General features: G+C 32.5%; 1 protein-coding gene across 2 annotated transcripts in view; it reads right to left on the bottom strand.

Annotated features, from left to right (window-relative positions):
• Nucleotides 1–5,355: 5,355 nt before the first annotated feature.
• LOC140048516 (mediator of RNA polymerase II transcription subunit 12-like protein) overlaps nucleotides 5,356–17,736 on the bottom strand; it is a 33,197-nt gene continuing 20,816 nt past the window's right edge. The window contains exons 27-37 of one of the 2 annotated variants that reach the window (XM_072093252.1): nucleotides 17,256–17,391; nucleotides 16,681–16,746; nucleotides 15,912–16,021; nucleotides 14,835–14,967; nucleotides 14,378–14,536; nucleotides 13,237–13,608; nucleotides 12,235–12,346; nucleotides 11,714–11,829; nucleotides 10,603–10,752; nucleotides 8,491–8,678; nucleotides 5,356–7,382 (exon numbers count right to left, since the gene is read on the bottom strand). In XM_072093252.1, the coding sequence (XP_071949353.1) occupies nucleotides 7,094–7,382; nucleotides 8,491–8,678; nucleotides 10,603–10,752; nucleotides 11,714–11,829; nucleotides 12,235–12,346; nucleotides 13,237–13,608; nucleotides 14,378–14,536; nucleotides 14,835–14,967; nucleotides 15,912–16,021; nucleotides 16,681–16,746; nucleotides 17,256–17,391 (1,831 nt within the window). In that variant the 3' untranslated portion in view covers nucleotides 5,356–7,093. The remainder of the gene's footprint in view (nucleotides 7,383–8,490; nucleotides 8,679–10,602; nucleotides 10,753–11,713; nucleotides 11,830–12,234; nucleotides 12,347–13,236; nucleotides 13,609–14,377; nucleotides 14,537–14,834; nucleotides 14,968–15,911; nucleotides 16,022–16,680; nucleotides 16,747–17,255; nucleotides 17,392–17,736) is intronic. The other variant, XM_072093251.1, reaches the window with a different exon arrangement.

The raw sequence follows: 17,736 nt of genomic DNA, 5'->3' as shown, positions 1-17,736 counted from the left end.
CAAAGTCTACTCAATGATTGGAAAGTGAGGCATTTTCGCATCATATTTATTCAAACATTACTACTGTATATTATGAGCTAGGGCCTATGAATTTATAATATACAACATTCAATAAGATCTTCTTGAATCAAATTCAAACTATATTAAAAAACAATATTAAAGGATATTGCATGAACAATTCGAATGTTGTGTAATTAGGACATATGGTTCATAAAACCCAGAAACTTATGTTTCCAACTCTTAAAATTCAACGGATAGGCCTAATTGAATTAGGAAAGGTCATCTAAAACAATGATATAGACCTTCAGATTACACGTCTTACACAATTATTGTTCAAGTTCAAATTTCAAGTTTCTTTTATTCATATCACTGTCTCAGTCGAAGCTGAATTACTGTGTATTTACATTAAAATGTATAAAACGATAAAAGTATTTAAAAACGGTAAAAATCATACATCCAGGAAACAAACGAAAAAACAGATACGAAGAAAAAGTACAAATACAAAGGTAAACCAGATTTTAAAACTGTTACTGCACTGTAGTCATGATATCAAGTTATAGGTACTGTATTGCAAGTTATAAAAGAACAAATCATGCATTTATATAAGAAATGGGATTGCACTTTTCTATGTATATTTCAATTTACACGTCTTAGCTTCATGTTACTATTATTCACTGGAAACCATTTATCAAAATGAATACTTTTTAAACAACTCAGGGATAGCATAGATTACGCCTTCTATCAGATAGTGTGTCTAGGGAAAGATCAGGAGTGCTTGCTCAAAACATATGTATATCATGACACAAAATTATTCTACAAGCCCTTATTTGAACAGATTCTATCATGTAACTTTGTTTCTTAGCTAGAATGCCATAGCGGGACGCGATTTTTTTTTTCGTACATAAGTTAGGGACCCCTCATGAAACGTCACAAAATAAACATGAATAATTCATCAGTTAAATTTGTTGTTCTGTGTGCACCCAAGCGTATAGCAACAAGAAGTGATTACACAACTGCGATACGATACTTTCAACAGTAGGCCTAGGATTCTAAGTCAATTCACGCGATTGCCTTCGCGCACTCTTCTTCACACAAAATTTGTCGAGTCGAGGCTAATCGACAGCTGGGCAAGACAATGAACTAAGTATAGTAATTCATTGGACATAGCCCAAAGAAAGCTTAGACCCACAAGAATAAAGAATGTGTATAATTTGTGTACTGTATTTTTTTAATTCTGCTATTTTATTATCAAACAATATGCATGTACTCAGAGGAAATGCGCGTATATGAACACATGAGATGGGAAGATTTGACCCACGAGAATAAAAAATGTATTTTTGTGTAATGTTTATTGTTTAATTTTGCTGACTTATTACTCGGATTGTGTCATACCAAAGATAGTGTAACTATCTTTGGTCATACCTAACACACACACGTCACACACACCCACACAGCTACTACTAGAATAGACATGAGTTTAGAGACTAATAATTAGGCCTAATAGTATTAATAGAAACTATAATTTTAACACGTAATTCTTTAGTAATAAATTATTTAAAAACATCATAAACTAAAGGCTGATTATTTCGACAATCCACACAAAACGCCGCTATTCTTCTATGAAATCGCACGCCGCAACAACAGCGGAGATAGGCCTAGAATCGTACCCCACTTGTGTAATCACAATACTATACAATCACTATACGCTTGGGTGAACACGGAACAAGAAAATTTAACTGATGAATTATTCATGTTTATTTTGTGACGTTTCATGAGGGGGTCCCCAACTTATGTACGAAAAAAAAAATCGCTAGCGGGACAGCATATTCGACACTTTTCTGATATTGGTAGCTATCTACAAGATATTGAGGAAGATAAAACTTTCATAATTTACAGGTATGCTGGCTTTAGATACAAATTCTTTAACTCTACGATCCCAGAGATTGACTTGTATCAATAAGCCTAGCAACTTTGTTTCTTCAAAAATTTCAATTGCATTATTAACAATAAAAAATGGCTCATGTTCACATTGGTTTTTTTAAAGTTAAAATACATAGTTTTACATTTAGATGGGTTGAGTTTGTTTACGTTAGACCAAACATCATTCTGGCTACATCATTTTGGATTGATACCTCGTTACTTTTAACTATAATTGACATATGCACAAATCACCTACCATTCCTGTTTTCTTTCTAAAAATAAGTTAGTTTTAAAGAAAAGTGTTACGACTATTACTGTAGTCAGTATCAGTGGGGGACAGGTTATGTAAATGTTCTGCGAAACAAAAACAAAATAAAATCAAAATCATAATATACAGCTTGGAACAGACGCGGATCCTAAGAAACATAAGCACATTTACTAATACAATTTTTAACATTAACAAATTCCATGAGATAAAAGGAATTCCAGATTAGTATAATGGATGGCCCTACGTCTAATCAAATATAAAAAAATACGTAAATATCATAAGTTGGCAAAACAATTTTACAACTACTGATTTAACGATAAATCCATTACATATCAATCATAATAATTGATTGAATAAAATTATAATAAAGCGTGGTTCCCACTAGCGACGCAACACAAGGACGTAATGCAACGCAGGTGAATTGACTAATCACAAGCGATGGCTTATTCGCTTGTGATTGCTAACTGTCTATAACTTCGCTTGTCATTGGTTAAAACGCTTGCGTTGCGTTTACGTCCTTGCGTCACGTTCTAGTGGGAACCAAGCTTAAGGAAAATATCATGTTATATTGTGAATTTTATCTAGGCCTCTGTATTATTGTTGTAAAAATAATGGGCCTACTCTTGCAATATTTCTATTAGACCTAGGCCTATATTTTAAAATAAAATTTGTGCGTTTCTAGTAAATTTTGAAATTCAATATATCAAATATGGCCGCTACACTAATATGTCTACAGTTGATAGATCTATAAATAGGCCTACCGTTTTTTGTACATTTTTCAAACTATCAACATGCATCGATGTTTTCCTTTAGATTTAAGATATAATCTGACTTTTAAGCCATTTTTAACAAAGTTAATCACTTGAATAGAAAAAACAGAAAAAAAAAATCAATCTAAGTTAATTGGCTGCTGTGTTTTTTGTTGAATTTAACCATGGAGTCTTTAACCTAACCAGGAAAATTGTTTACTACTACACTAGGAGTACCACAAGGTGACTGTATGTCTCCGATACTGTTCACACTATACCTAGCAAAGGCACTCGAATCAGCAAACACAACACCACTACCCCTACAACAGCTTAATATCCAGATGCAGTATGCAGATGACATTTCATTTATTAGCGACTCAAAAGAACACATAACTAAAATAAAGAAAAATGTAACAGAGAAATTAGCAGAATTCAATCTAAAGATAAACGAAAGTAAAACAGAAGAATACCTAATAGGAAGAAACACCGATAGTAAATGGGAAGAGTGCAAATACCTCGGTAGTAACTTGGACACAGAAAAAGACATTAAAAGAAGAAAATCACTAGCAGCTATATATGGCATATAACAAGCTGAAGTCGTCGCTAGAACACAAAACGATGTCTATAGACGTGAAATCCCGTTTGTTTGACGCATACATAGCAAGTATTTTCTTATATAACAGTGAACTCTGGGTACTAAACAAAAAATTACAAGAGAGTATAGATATATATCACAGGAAAATGTTGCGAAAGATGATAGATATTAAATTAACAGATAGAGTGTGTAACACGAAAATATACGAGATAACAAAACAAGAAGAATGGAGTAAAAGAATTAAACGAAGGAGACTAAAATGGTATGGACACATAATTAGATTACCGGATGATACCCCAATCAAACAAACAATGAAGGAAACTAACAGGAAAGTAAAACGACCCGTAGGAAGACCAAGAAATAACTGGATGAATCAAATAAAGAAAGACTTACAAGGACTAGTAGACACTAACACAATAACAAACCATCCTGCCATAAACAGGAAAAAATGGAAACAAATTGTGGAAAACGTAATGTCGGAAGACGGAAAACGTTAGCAACATAACCTCAACTCCGGACCCAGCAATGCTGAGCTCCGGAAACAAGTAAACAGAAAAGAAGTAAGTAAACAAGTAAACAGAAAACAAGTAAGTAAACAAGTAAATTTATTAAGATTGATGTTTCATTTTGTTGATACAATGCAAAGGAATTAGGCCTAAGTACAAAATTGCGTTATTTCCAATTTGGTCCGACGTCACGTCAGGGACATGCATTGTTAACGTGCCATTCATTTTTTCTGGGCCTGGATGACATGATGCCATCAGAAATATTTGGAAGATCCTTCTTTTTTTTTTGCTTTAAATTGCATTTTCTGATAGGCCTAAATATTTCTTCTTGTGTGGTAAAAGTGAATAACTATTTTAGTGATATTAAACTTTCATGTCAAACAAAAAATTGTAATTTTTTTTTAGTGGACTAAAAATCTTTAAGAAATAATTTGTGTTATTTATACCGTAAAACTTGGAAAAGAAGCCAACAGGCTATTCTTTTTTTAGTACTCTTGGGTGGGCTTCATTTCATCTTGTCGAGATTTACTTCTTTTCCAGCTTACTTTTGCAAATTGAAGAGAAGGAGAGGGAGCGATGGGAAGGGGGAGATGCACGCTCAGAAAGAAGATAGCCCAGTGGGCTTGATTTTAAGAAATTTTTTTTTCTCGAAATAACTTGTTCACACCACAGAGGTGGGTTCTTATTGAGATTTTTAGTCGCGTGCAAACTCGACTCTACACCTTACCATGTCGGTCGGTCTGTAAACACTAACTCACATTTGCGCACGCGACTGCAGACATACAGTATATGGTCTTGTTCAGTATTGTGTTACAATGTCAAGAACGTTTTTTTAAATGTTGCCAATATGTGTATGGTCTTCATATCAATCAATTGCATTAAACAAGAAAAACATTCTCTAAAACACTAGCAAAAGAACTGTGTCCACTCTTCCACATTGTAGATATTTATATTTACATGATCTGGAAGCTATACATAACAAATAATTATTGAATCATAGTGACTTGCCTCACTTTTTTGAGTTTGTATTATATTATATTACCATAGCAACCAATGATTTCGAATTTTTCTTATTATATACTTTTTCTTGAGTTAAAATCAATTGGGTTTAAAATTAATATAAATAGGTCAGAAATTATTAGCTTTACAGAAAAACTAGCGACACAAATTTCATCAATCATTTATTATGATTCTTACTCAATATACAAGATGTCTGTCTGTTCACCTTTCCCTCTATATTTTATTGTAAAACTGAAATTCCCCATTTCAAAAGTAGGCCTACCATTCAATTGCTACATAATTGAACATTTGTTACAATTTTCTTGTTTTTTTTTAAATGTACAAACATAATCCAGTAAGAAAAATGTTATAAGTGAAACAATGTTTTCATACTGTTCAGACTATATCATTACTACAACCGACTTGAATACATATTTTATTTATACAGCAAAATAAAAATGAAACTTTTGTTGACAAACTAATACATTTATGAGATCATGCATCAAACATTTATACAGCTCTATGCAACAAGTCTAAATTTTATTTGAAGATAGTATATTAATCAAAATGCAAATCACTTAAATTGCAATGCTGTGGATCAGTGGCTGGATCTCAGTGGAATCAAAACAGCAAGAAAGAAATCGCAGAGCTTTCGGGTAACACTTACCCTTCCCTCTATGTTTATAGTAATTCATTTTCAATTTGACAATAGTGAATTTTATGAAGATAATTATATTACAAATATAACCATATATCATTTTGAAATGCTAAATATGCTAAAATATTGTTGGTTGGGAAAGATTCTCTTTACCACCACCCAAGACTATAATGTATATTTAATCACCATTATTGCTGGCCAGAGTCCTTTTTTAAATTACTTCTTTAATATCATATTTAAAACTTTCATGATAGTAAATTTTGAAACACTTCTTTGCGTTACTAGATTTCAATTCATTATAAATATGTTATCATATTAATATAAAATATCATGTTAACCATTGGCCACTGTACATATGTAATAAATCTAATGCACAGCCAAATGATAAATTACATTACTGATAATACGTAATTAAATTTTGAATAATATAGCATCATTTAATCAGAATATTTATTGTTAAAAATAATCCAAGATTTAAACTACTGTACAAAAAAATACTATTAAAATATATGCACTTTTTTAAATGCCTTAAATTATACATGTTTACCAACAATGGTAAACTAAATAAAAAGTGGACACTTTTACAAAACATAATAGGTTTAATAAATAGTTATTATTAATGGTTTAATACTGGGTATTTATTTTGCTCAATTGTATGGCATTTGTAAACTCAAAATACAACAGTCATGTTTGTTTCTGTTAGTAGTTTTAAATTCTACATTTCTGTTATGTTTTCAGTTGGTTACCAATGAGTCCTTTAGATGATGTAAAGACACTAAATGGTGAAGATCAAGAGTATCTTCGCCTGCTGCTCATTTGGTACATACCTTCTCAAAGACTTGGATCCGGTGACAAGTTTCTCATTGTTGAGCCCAGATCTGCACGTTCATGGGGTGATAGGTCTTTTTCTGTTTCAGCTCCTCGTCTGTGGAATCGGTTACATGCAAATCTACTGATGTTTTCAAGAGTGCGCTTAAGACACATCTGTTGTCGGCTGCTTTTGGCAATTTGTTTGATTTTAATTTGTTTTGCTAGATACCCACACCACTGAGAACACCTGTGAGTTATGTACTGGCTGGTCTATGCACCTTAAATTGCTGGTAAATGGAAGCAGTGATGTGGGTTCGATTGGTATTGTTTTTATTTCGGTTTTTGTCAAAATTATCAGTAGTATTTAGGTTTAAGGTTAATTTGTTTCATGGTTTTCCACAAAACTTCAGCACTTTTGTGGATATGTGCGCTGTATAAATCTTATTATTATTATGTATCCAAACCTCAATTTAATTCAAGATCAAACTGGAGCAACTAGCATCCTTTGTTGTTTTTCCTTTAAATATTGGGAAAAGAATGAGTTAAGTCAAACAACGACAGTAGAGAATTATCTTAATTCTAAAATGTTTATTGGTACGTGTATGGATGGCCTGGCTGCTGTTGTCCCATTCCCCTTGGCATTCGAATCTGCAGTTGACGTACAAGGGCTGCAGTTTGTTGGTCAGTAGGTTGTGCTATATTTCCCTGCCTCAAAGCTTGCATCTTTTGTTGTTGCTGTTGTTGATGCAATAATTGCCTCTGTCTGTCTGGCTGCATGGCCATGTAGTTAGGGTTCTGTCTCACACCCTGTGTTGCTTGTTGTTGCATACCTCCCATACCTTGATGCATTGCTGACCTATGCATATGGTCTTGCATTCTGTAAATGTACATTCATTAAACAATACAAACATAGCCATAACATATATACATATATAAATCCAAAGGCAAATTACTGAAAATAATGACAATGCTGTGGGTATCAGTGGCTGGATCTCAATGGAGATACAAAATAAAAGCGAAAAGCTAAATCAAAACGAGAAGTAAAACAGCCAGAAAAGTTAGCAGAGCTTTCGGGCAACACTAGCCCTTCATCAGTGCAATCAGTATTAGTATATATATATATATATACATATATAAATAAAATAACAGCAGATAATAATATACTTTTCATATATACATAAATTACATCTTTTGTTAATATTTGAGTAAGGATTGCATTTCTTTATAATTTTCCATTTAATTGAGTAATTTGTTTTAGAGTCTTTAAGTGTCCATATATATTTACTGAGTTCCGTTGCGTTTCTTAGTTTTTCGTTTTATATGTCAACCAGAGCTATGCTCACTGAACCGTAAGAACGAGTTAGTCTCTACAGGGAGTTGGTCTCTACTTGTAGACATAGGAAAAAATTCTTACTAAATTGCAGATCCAAATAGTTTATCTAAAACAATAGGCTATTGTATACGACTTCCTGATGACTCACTTCTATTAAGCACTATGAGACAACTGTGTCACTTATGTTTTATATTTCACCTGAAGAGTGCGGCCAGCTACATGCTGGTCGTACGAAACAAATTTGTAGTGATTAAAACAATGAAGTAACCAAGTTTTCTGCTGTTATTTTATTTATTTTTGCTCTACCTTGGTATTGAGCACTCTATCCTAACGGTCTGATAATTTCAACCTGAATATATACATATACATATATATATACTAAAGACATATCTGCCCAGAGTGGGTCTCTCTCCCATCCCGTTTAATACCTTCCCAGTACAATCCTTCTCATTTTAATTCTCCATCCCCGGGAATATTAAAAATTTTGTTTAAAACCTTCCCAATACAATTCTGGTCATTTTGATATACAAATTGCCTAATTATCTAGTAGCATCAACTAATTGCTTACTTACATTGCCTAATTATAATACAAGATAATTAAACAATCAAGTTAGTGTATATAACATCTCTACAAAATACAGTTGTTAAATACCTGTTAGATTGTTGCATGGTCCTTTGTGGATTCATATAGGCAGCTTGTTGCTGTGGTTGTGACCTCATTGTTTGCATCATACCAGTCTGTCCTGACATACCATAGCTTGGAGTAAAATTAGTCTGGCTAGAGTCTCCCATTTGTTGGTGTGGCTGCATCATCTGATTGTTATAATTGTAGTTATTCATCTAAAGAAGAATATTAGATTCTTTTTAGGGATGTTCTCAAAAAAATTCAAATATAGTATGTTTGTATTTTTTTCTTTTGGGCAAAACATAAAAATAAACTTTTTTTTATGACAGTTTGGAGACAATTTGTCTCCCGGAGAGGCCAGATAGTCACATTAAAACTAGTGGCTAATAAAACAGCCTCAGCCTTAAACAATAACATAGACAAACATATACACACAAGAAGATGATCTACACAAAACACTTTGAGAGTGAAGTTGTTCTGTCATGAGCAAAAAGGATTTTAACCCAGAGTTTTGGCTACTAGCCTTGTTCACTTTTTTTTATACATATATTTAGGCAAATTTATTCATATACACAAGATGCTCTACATAAACAGAGTCTTATTACAAGTCTTTGGGAGTGTTGTCATTAGAAACATGACTTGAACCCAGGACCCTTGGATTGGAAGCCAAGCATCATTTAACAACCAAACCACAACTCAATGCGAGTAATGTGTTGATGGATTATCCTTACTCATCGTGTCTCGATGCTGTCTAGCGCCACCACTTTCTATGAACATTCATCAGTGGTGATATTAATTATCTCTCTATCTGGTTTGTTATGTTATTATGTTTTATTTGTTTATTATTTTATTTATGTTTTCATTACATTTCTTGTTCCAAAAAGGAAATGAAGTGTTGGAAATGTTTAGAAATTTTAGTTGTTAACACTGGGACACTTTCCCATGAAACAAACAAAGGTCGATATGCATTTAAAAATACAGCCGAACCCTATTCAGCAGACACTTCTATTAAAGGAAAGGAACAACCTAATATTTTACCTAACTATTATAAAAGTAACCCTACCAACTTAATATTCAGAACAATTTATGTTTAAATCGGATTTGTAGTTTTCTAGTAAACAGGATTTTAAAGCTGTTTTCAAGACATTTGAAAATCGCCATCTTGTGCTCATGGCAGCCTGTTTGTGACGTCAGATACGGCCGACGAAAATTATGCAGGACGGCGATGACGCGGTATGAGCATGCGCTGGCTTGGTAAACAAACCTTCGCTCGATCTTTTCTTCTGCAAGCCAATTCGTAAATCTTTCAGCTATTATTAATCTATTGTTACTTTTATTGCCTAGCTGTTTCAAACGGGATTTGGTAGGGAATTAACTGGTAAACCTTCCAAACGATGGCTGTTGGTTGACGATGCAGTGTCTACTTTATTTTCGTTCAACACGAGTTCTAGGCCTAGTAAGGCATACAGTACAGATACACTGGCCGCAAGTACACCATTCTTCGACGGCTTGTTATGCTCGAGAATGTTCTTCTTCTCTTCTTTTTTCCTCATCTGCACAACGCAAAACTAACTCTCTTTCTGTATATTCTGGTTCCAAATTTTCTGAATTATAAAAACTCCAAGGCATATTCCGAATTATTAGGTATGTTAGGCTATTTAATTGATTTTATTTATGGTTATATCCCGCACTTCCATATTGAAATACTGTACTAAGACGATGGACGCTTGGATTTGCTTGAATGCGTCCACCTAATCTGACGTCACATATTTGCTCTTAACCTGTCAAAATGGCGCTGTTCAATTTCCGATATGTTGTCGTTTAAAAGTCTATTTTTTAACTAAATTGCTTACTATTGTACCTTGAACCATTGTAATCATGTTTTTATTACATTTATCTATAAGCACAGTGGCACATTTAGCCCAGGGTGTTCCTTTCCTTTAAGGGGAAAATTGAAGGTGTGATTATAAAAATGAAACATTTTCAACTTTACATTAGTTCCTTTTCAAAACACATGGTTTATAAGTAACATTACTTTAATAGTGTTTATCTGTAGTGCAAACTTTAAAGAATATGATATACCTAAGTTTATAACAAATAAAACAAATACTTGTTGAGTGGATGTAAAGAGTTACTTACTGGTTGTGTGTGGTTGACATGGTGCATGTTAGCATCTTGTGTTTTGTAAGGAAACATGGCGTCTGGGTTGCGTGATTGAATAGTATGTTGCTGCAGTTGATGTCGCACCTGCATATGCTGCTGCTGCCGACGTCTTTGATAAAGTTGCATCTGTAAGTCGAAATTCAAACAATATTTATTGTTTAATGTTACCATATCATTATATATAAACAGGTATTCTATAAACATTCAGTAACAACATCAGAGTTGTACATGTTCTTTTCATCAGACCCTTCGCTTCATGCACTCTGTAACTCAATTTTATAGTGGTTTCATTGCGGCACAATATCTTCTATATATAAATAGATCTGAAAAGAAATTTCCATTCAGTGACCATGTCAGAGTTAACCCCTTTTGCTTTTATATGATAAAAAATGCGGCAAACCGACATAATTAAATATTTCTAACTTTATTTGTTAATCTTTGGAATAGGTATAATCAGGACACTTCCCTGGTATAATTTACAATGTAACATTATATGTACCAAGAGTGTTGAGTGAGCTAAATTGGAATTGACCAATCAAAATTAATAATACACAACCAATGAACAAATAAAAAAAAAAAAAATGAAATAAAAAATTGTCAGAATTATTTTGACAATTGTTTATTTGATTTCTAATTATTTTTAATTGGTTCATCAATTGTTTATTTTGAATTTAATTAGTCAATTGATTCTGCAAATTGTTGAAACATCATAATTAGGTTAATCCTCCGTTTAATGGGAAACTTTGTTTCTATTGAAAAAATCCCAAAAGTTAGCTGTAAAATTGCTTTACAGAAACTGTTTTAAAAACGCAATTTTAAGATTGAGACCAGAATCAATTAAAACTGTATGAAAATTTGTTTTTTTTATGTGGACATGTACCATTCTTTCAAAATATCGTATTTAAATCCTGTTCCTATTATCTCAAACCCTTAACATGTTGAACCGTATAAAGCTCTACATTATCAAACTAGTTTGTCAAAAATGTAATGTGCTTAAAATCTGGTAATGATATCATCATGTCCATATATGGCCACATCACATTTTGTTGTCACATAAAGTAGGTTTACTCTTCCCTGATCTAATTACCTGTACTTGTTGACTGGATTGATTATTAGATTGTCTATTTCTCAGCATGTTATTCAATGCAGCTTTTGAATTAGCTTGCCCAATGCCGCCTGTACGGTCTACACGACCAGGGCCTCCTAGGAGAAGTTCAATATTTGATTATACAAAATACAATGCAGGTATTTCTAATAACACCTCCGTATCTTAAGAAATAATTATTAATTCTTATTTTGTTATCTTGTTGTTTGTTTTATTTAGTCATGCTTGTTCGATTAAACCTAGATAGTGGCAGATCTGTGCCTGGCATCTTGTTTTGTTGCATAAGAAAAAAAGTACATTTTGGAACATCCCAATTGAGGGGACAATTATTTTGTCAACTGAACGACAGGCAATATATGTTTTAACACTGTGGCCTACCTCTATTCAGGGGATACCCTTTTTTTAGTCCTAAAGGCACCCCTTAATAGAGGTTTTACATAACAATTGGCTTATTGGCTATCATTAGAGAATGATAAATCTGCCTACAAAAGTTGGTTACTCACCAGGAGGTAATGGCTGCTGTTGTGGAAAGAATGATGGATTTTGCTGGGTAAAGTACGAGGACGGCATGAAGGCTGGCCTTTCTTGATATGGCATATGCTGATTCACAGGAAACTAGGTACAAAACATAGTACAAGTTAAATAACATAACATGACTTTATAACATCCCAGGGTTAAAATCAATTTTCAATTATATTATATGAGGCAAAGTTTAGACATGAAATTTACGTTTGTTATAAATAAAAAAAAAATAATTCTAAAAACTTCCATCATGATGAGGATTGAGGAGTCCAGCAATTTAACCAGATAATAATATAAAAAAAATCAAATGAAATTAACAATAGGCCAATTATCATATGCTAAACAAAGAGCTTGCTTGACAATAGGCCAATTAACACCTACTATGCTAAGAACTTAGCTTTTACAGAGTCACATTGTTTTAATATTCAGATATGATTTAAATTGTCTAATGCTCTCTTTTTGCATTGGTAGAGTGATAAAGAACGATGTTTTGGTTCTGTAATGAACAATGTTTTGGTTCTGTAATGAACAATGTTTTGGTTCTGTAATGAACAATGTTTTGGGTCTGTAATGTAAACTTTACCCTTTCTAGAATGTGCATTAAAAAAAAATTGAGTTGGATGGTAAGAATATTTTATGAGGCAAAGTCGAGTTAAAAATACATCAGTATGTTTTTGTGAATGGTTTTATCAGGGACAACTCCCTGGTTTTATGGTTCTATGGTCCCATTGAACATTCCGCGTTTTGTAAACACTTGAACCTGACTGACTTCTTTTTTAAATAGAACAGTCAGTCTTTCAACTCATGAAATATTATCACCCTTCAACTAATAAACTTTTATTAGTGTATAGGCCTAACAAAATATAAAGGCTTTCAAACACAATCAAAATATTTTGTTTAAACAAGCGCAATTGTTGAGTAATGAACCACTGATAAAATATCACTAAGAGCAGAGAATTTATTATTGATGCAAATATACTTACATCTCTGTTGTGCGTGTTTGGTGTCATCTTCTTTCGTTTTGTTGTCTGCCGTTTCTTTTTATTTGAGTCTGTGCTGGTCTTGGTTTCTCTTTGTGTAACCTCAGTTTCAGGAATAGGTTTCTCCACTTCCTGTGCTGGTGCTGGGGGTGGTTCCTCATCAGCTGGTAACTCTGGTGGTTGTAAGTAATATGCATCTGATTTCGTATGGTCATGGTTATGGTACAGATTTAGACGGTACTGCTCCATGTACTTTAGTGGTTTTCTTTCCAGTCGGACTGCACCAAACCACGTCCAGGAGAGTGGGGCTGGATTTTTGTTAGCTTCTAGCATGTCCCATGGATTTACCTTTTGTTTTGTTGAAACCTGCAAGCCCTGAAAATAGCAATAATGAACAATTACAGATTTGCTGTTGCTGTTATTATTTTTTTGTATAATTAATATTAATTGTATTGTATATATATAAATAGGCACAGAATAAATACTAAATACAGTAAGATAATATATATAATTATAAATATCAGATATACTGAAAATTAATTAAAGATGAGGAAATCTGTGAAAATGAGAAAAAGTTGCCCCAAGCAAGATATCGAACCCAGATTAGACCACTGGGCTTTCATGGTATTGTTCAAATTTGATTGGATAGTGACTCTTTAACACTCTCAGCGTGGTATGGCGGAACAGCACTCATCCTCAATTGTACGCATGTGCACCAATCAAATTTATACGCCCTCATTTTTCAGTATATTATTTCACAAAGCAGGGTCTCCGAGAAGATATATATCTCATCATTGACCAAAACCTTGGTTTATCATGCCTTAAAATACTTCAACAAGTTAAAGAACCTGTTCCATGTTTGTCGGGGATAAAATGTACATTACAAATAAATATTTGCATTGAGCGGGCACAATAAACATAATTAGATATGTAAATTTATAATTGTTCTGACACGGTCACTTTTTTGCATGTACAACGTCACAAATGCATATCCCAATAGTGATAAAAGTAGGCAGGCATAGCTAAATTCATTGAAAATTGTTGATCTTGCATGTGTTTCATTAACCATCCATTTAAACATGTGGTACCGTCTCACACAATGCAAGGCGGTTGGTAACTATGATGTAATGTTGTGATATCTTACCTGTTTCTTATTGATTTCGAACCCTGTGATTTTGTTTCCCCTCGTATCCATCAAACACCCTGTTGGTTCACATGTAATAACTTCAATTGACTTTTTAGGAACTGGTAGAAGTTGTCGCACCTTTTCAATACCCTCTGAATTTTTGTCTCCAAGTTCTCTCTACAATTTACAAAAATAAACATAAAAATAAATTACTGTACAAATTCGAAAAAAGGTAAAAGAAATCATAATTTAGAAAATAAAAGATTGTTTGTGAAATATTGAATGAATAATCATTTACAACTTTATTTATTTATTATTTTTTTGTTAAATAATCATAGTAGTAGTACCTAATTCCTAAGAACAAACAGTTAACAAATAAATATAAAAATAAAAAACAAAATATATAATAAATGTATTGATTTTTATAAATGATTTTTTTATGTCAGTGACTGAAATGGCTACATGATAAACATACCCTGAGTTTCTTAATGAGAGTAAGATGTTGTCGACGATTTTCTTCACCTGCACCAGGACTGGCAGTTACATCACTAGTCAGTGTACTGTTAATTAACACTGATAGCATGTCCAATACAATAGTGAATAACTTACTATAATATAAGAAAAAAAAGATCACAATTACAGTTTCAACTGATAATATTCAAAGCAATTAGTACACTGGAAGAAGGTAGATGCTAATGCTGCACTACTATGAGAAAAGGACTTAACTACAATTTTTTCAAAATTGAGATTTTTGTCTCATTTGACTCTTGATGGTATATCACTCCATCTCTATCACTTGAATTTACCATTTATCCCAAAATAGTAGCACTATGATAGCATGTCCAATGCAATAGTGAATAACTTACAATATTATATGAAAAAAACAACGTAATTACAGTTTTAACTGATAAATATTCATAGCAATTAGTACATTGGAAGAAGTTAGATGTATATGTCTCTAATCTCTACACTTTTTAGTTTGTATTGACCATCTGTAATTATTTAAATATTTATATAACTATCATACACATATTTTAAGAACAAGAACACAGTTCAAAACTGAACAGTATAGCTAAAGCAAGGTCAGTTTGAAGTCAAGAACAAGAACACAGTTCAAAACTGAACAGTATAGCTAAAGCAAGGTCAGTTTGAAGTCAAATAAAAGTCATCTTTTACAGCACTAATGTACATATTTTAGTTTGTTATTTTTATATAATTTTTTAAACTAAATAATATTTTTGAACAGATATACGACAACCGTTTTAAATAGTCCCTGCCCTGTATACCTAATGCGATGTCTAGTTCTTATAGTATATCTATGATATTAACAGTTCCAAGCACTGCAGGCTAATTTACACAAAATCCACAGGAAAAAATGTTAAAACACATTATATTTCACAACGAAACAAACAATTGTTTGTAGTAATAATATTTACTTTAACAACTTTATTTAGTAATGTAACACAGCAGGTGTAATGTCATGAGGCCATATGAAAGAAAAGTAATAATACACAATATTTTTTTATATAAATAATAAAAACAGTTGACAAACTTGTTAGACTGTAGATCAACTGTTCCTGTAGTTATTAATTGTAGAAGTAACAGAGCAAATTCTGTCATCCACTGGTTACTTCGAATTATTGTGTCAAACATACTTCCAACCTGGTAATCAAAAATTAAGTATTAAGAAAAATAACACTACAAAAAAAGTTTTAAGTCTATCATGGGGTAATTCTCAAGTTCAATTTAATATTCAAGCAATTCAACCAAATATTAACACAAATAAAGGGTCAAATTTTGAATTAACAATAGGGCAATTATCACGTACTATGCTAAACAAAGATCTTAGAATGTACAGTCAAATTGTTTATTCAGAGATTGTTTTAGTTATACAGTTCAACAATTCGTAAATACTGTAAAGCAATCAAATGCATGAATTAATTTGACTCTGATTATCATTATGGTCTCTGAAATGCTGCCCTATCCTTTTATGTTCAACAACGCATTGGTAGAGTTGTTGGCATGGAGATCGAACAATAACCACCAGGACAACCCCTATATGGACTGTACCATTGGTACACCCCAACTCTAACAATGGTATAGTCCATAATGGGTGGGTATTGTCCGGGTGTTTATTGTCCTACTTTCGTTGGCATGTATATAGATAATGAAAAACTATTATTAATTAAAATGATATACCAAATACAGTACAAATACATAATAATTATACAGTAATAGAAAGTAGCCATCATGATGAATAATGTGTAAATAAATAAATAAAAGAGATTTGAAGAAGACATGATGATATGGATAAAACTCACCAAGCTTAGTCGAAGTTGCAGAGCTTCATGCATCAGTCGACGACTTTTTGGGTCCTCCCATCGATCCTACAAATAAACATATACACCATAACTTAAAATGTTCTAAATAAAAACTTGCAATGCGTCAACTTCATATTATTAGTATTAAAGACACAATCCCTACAACTTTTGATGTTTAAAAAATATAATGGATACATATATATATATATATCTATTACTTTAAAATCATTAAACCAAATCATTCCTTGTCTAAAATTTTAAACGTGTATGGTTAATTATGATAAAAAGAGAAAAAAAAAGTTTGGTCGCATCACATTTCCTCTCGCAGTCTTAGCTAGCCTAGCTAGGCTTAGTTTTTAGGCCTCTGGTAAACAGTGAACGTACACTAGCTATACCCCTAGCCTGGTGTTGTCTAGTTCTTTGCATTAATTGTCTTTCTATTTTGGCAGAATCTGTTAATACAAATTGCATTCATCATCAATCAAAATTAGGTGCATCTACTAATCTTGAATTCATTTGTGCCTCACAAAAACTCATCTAAAAATATGAAATACATATTCAGAATACAAACTTACATCTTTTGGTGACTGGAAAAATTGTGTGAGTTGTGTTTGCAAAGAGGTCAATAAACTTTCCCTTTGGTCATCTTGACCTTTCAAGCAGGTCAACACTAAAGACAATAATGGTTGATGGCTTAATAGTGACATTTGACTGGAAAATAAAAAACAAATATTGAACATTGATACACAAATGTAAATCTTCCTGAAATTGAAAGATTGAAACATTGTAGCAAGGGAAATGTTGTGCTTTTACAGTAAGTTTAATAGTTTTTATGATGTGGAATTAAATACAATGTCATATACTGTAATTCAAAACATTTAGTTTAAGTTAATTTAGAATAATTCATCTTCCAATACAGTGAAATGCTTTGAGGATGTCCCTTGAAATCTGCTCTAAAGTTTTTAGGACGAAAGTTGGCAGGCAATAATGTTTTGTACACTCAAAAAATGAATGAAACTCCAAAATAGGTATAAATTAATTTAAACAGTAGCTTAC

This window comes from Antedon mediterranea, chromosome 5 (assembly GCF_964355755.1).
Source record: "Antedon mediterranea chromosome 5, ecAntMedi1.1, whole genome shotgun sequence".
In the NCBI taxonomy this organism is placed as follows: Eukaryota; Metazoa; Echinodermata; class Crinoidea; order Comatulida; family Antedonidae; genus Antedon; species Antedon mediterranea.
This window is presented reverse-complemented; position numbering and strand designations above follow the sequence as displayed.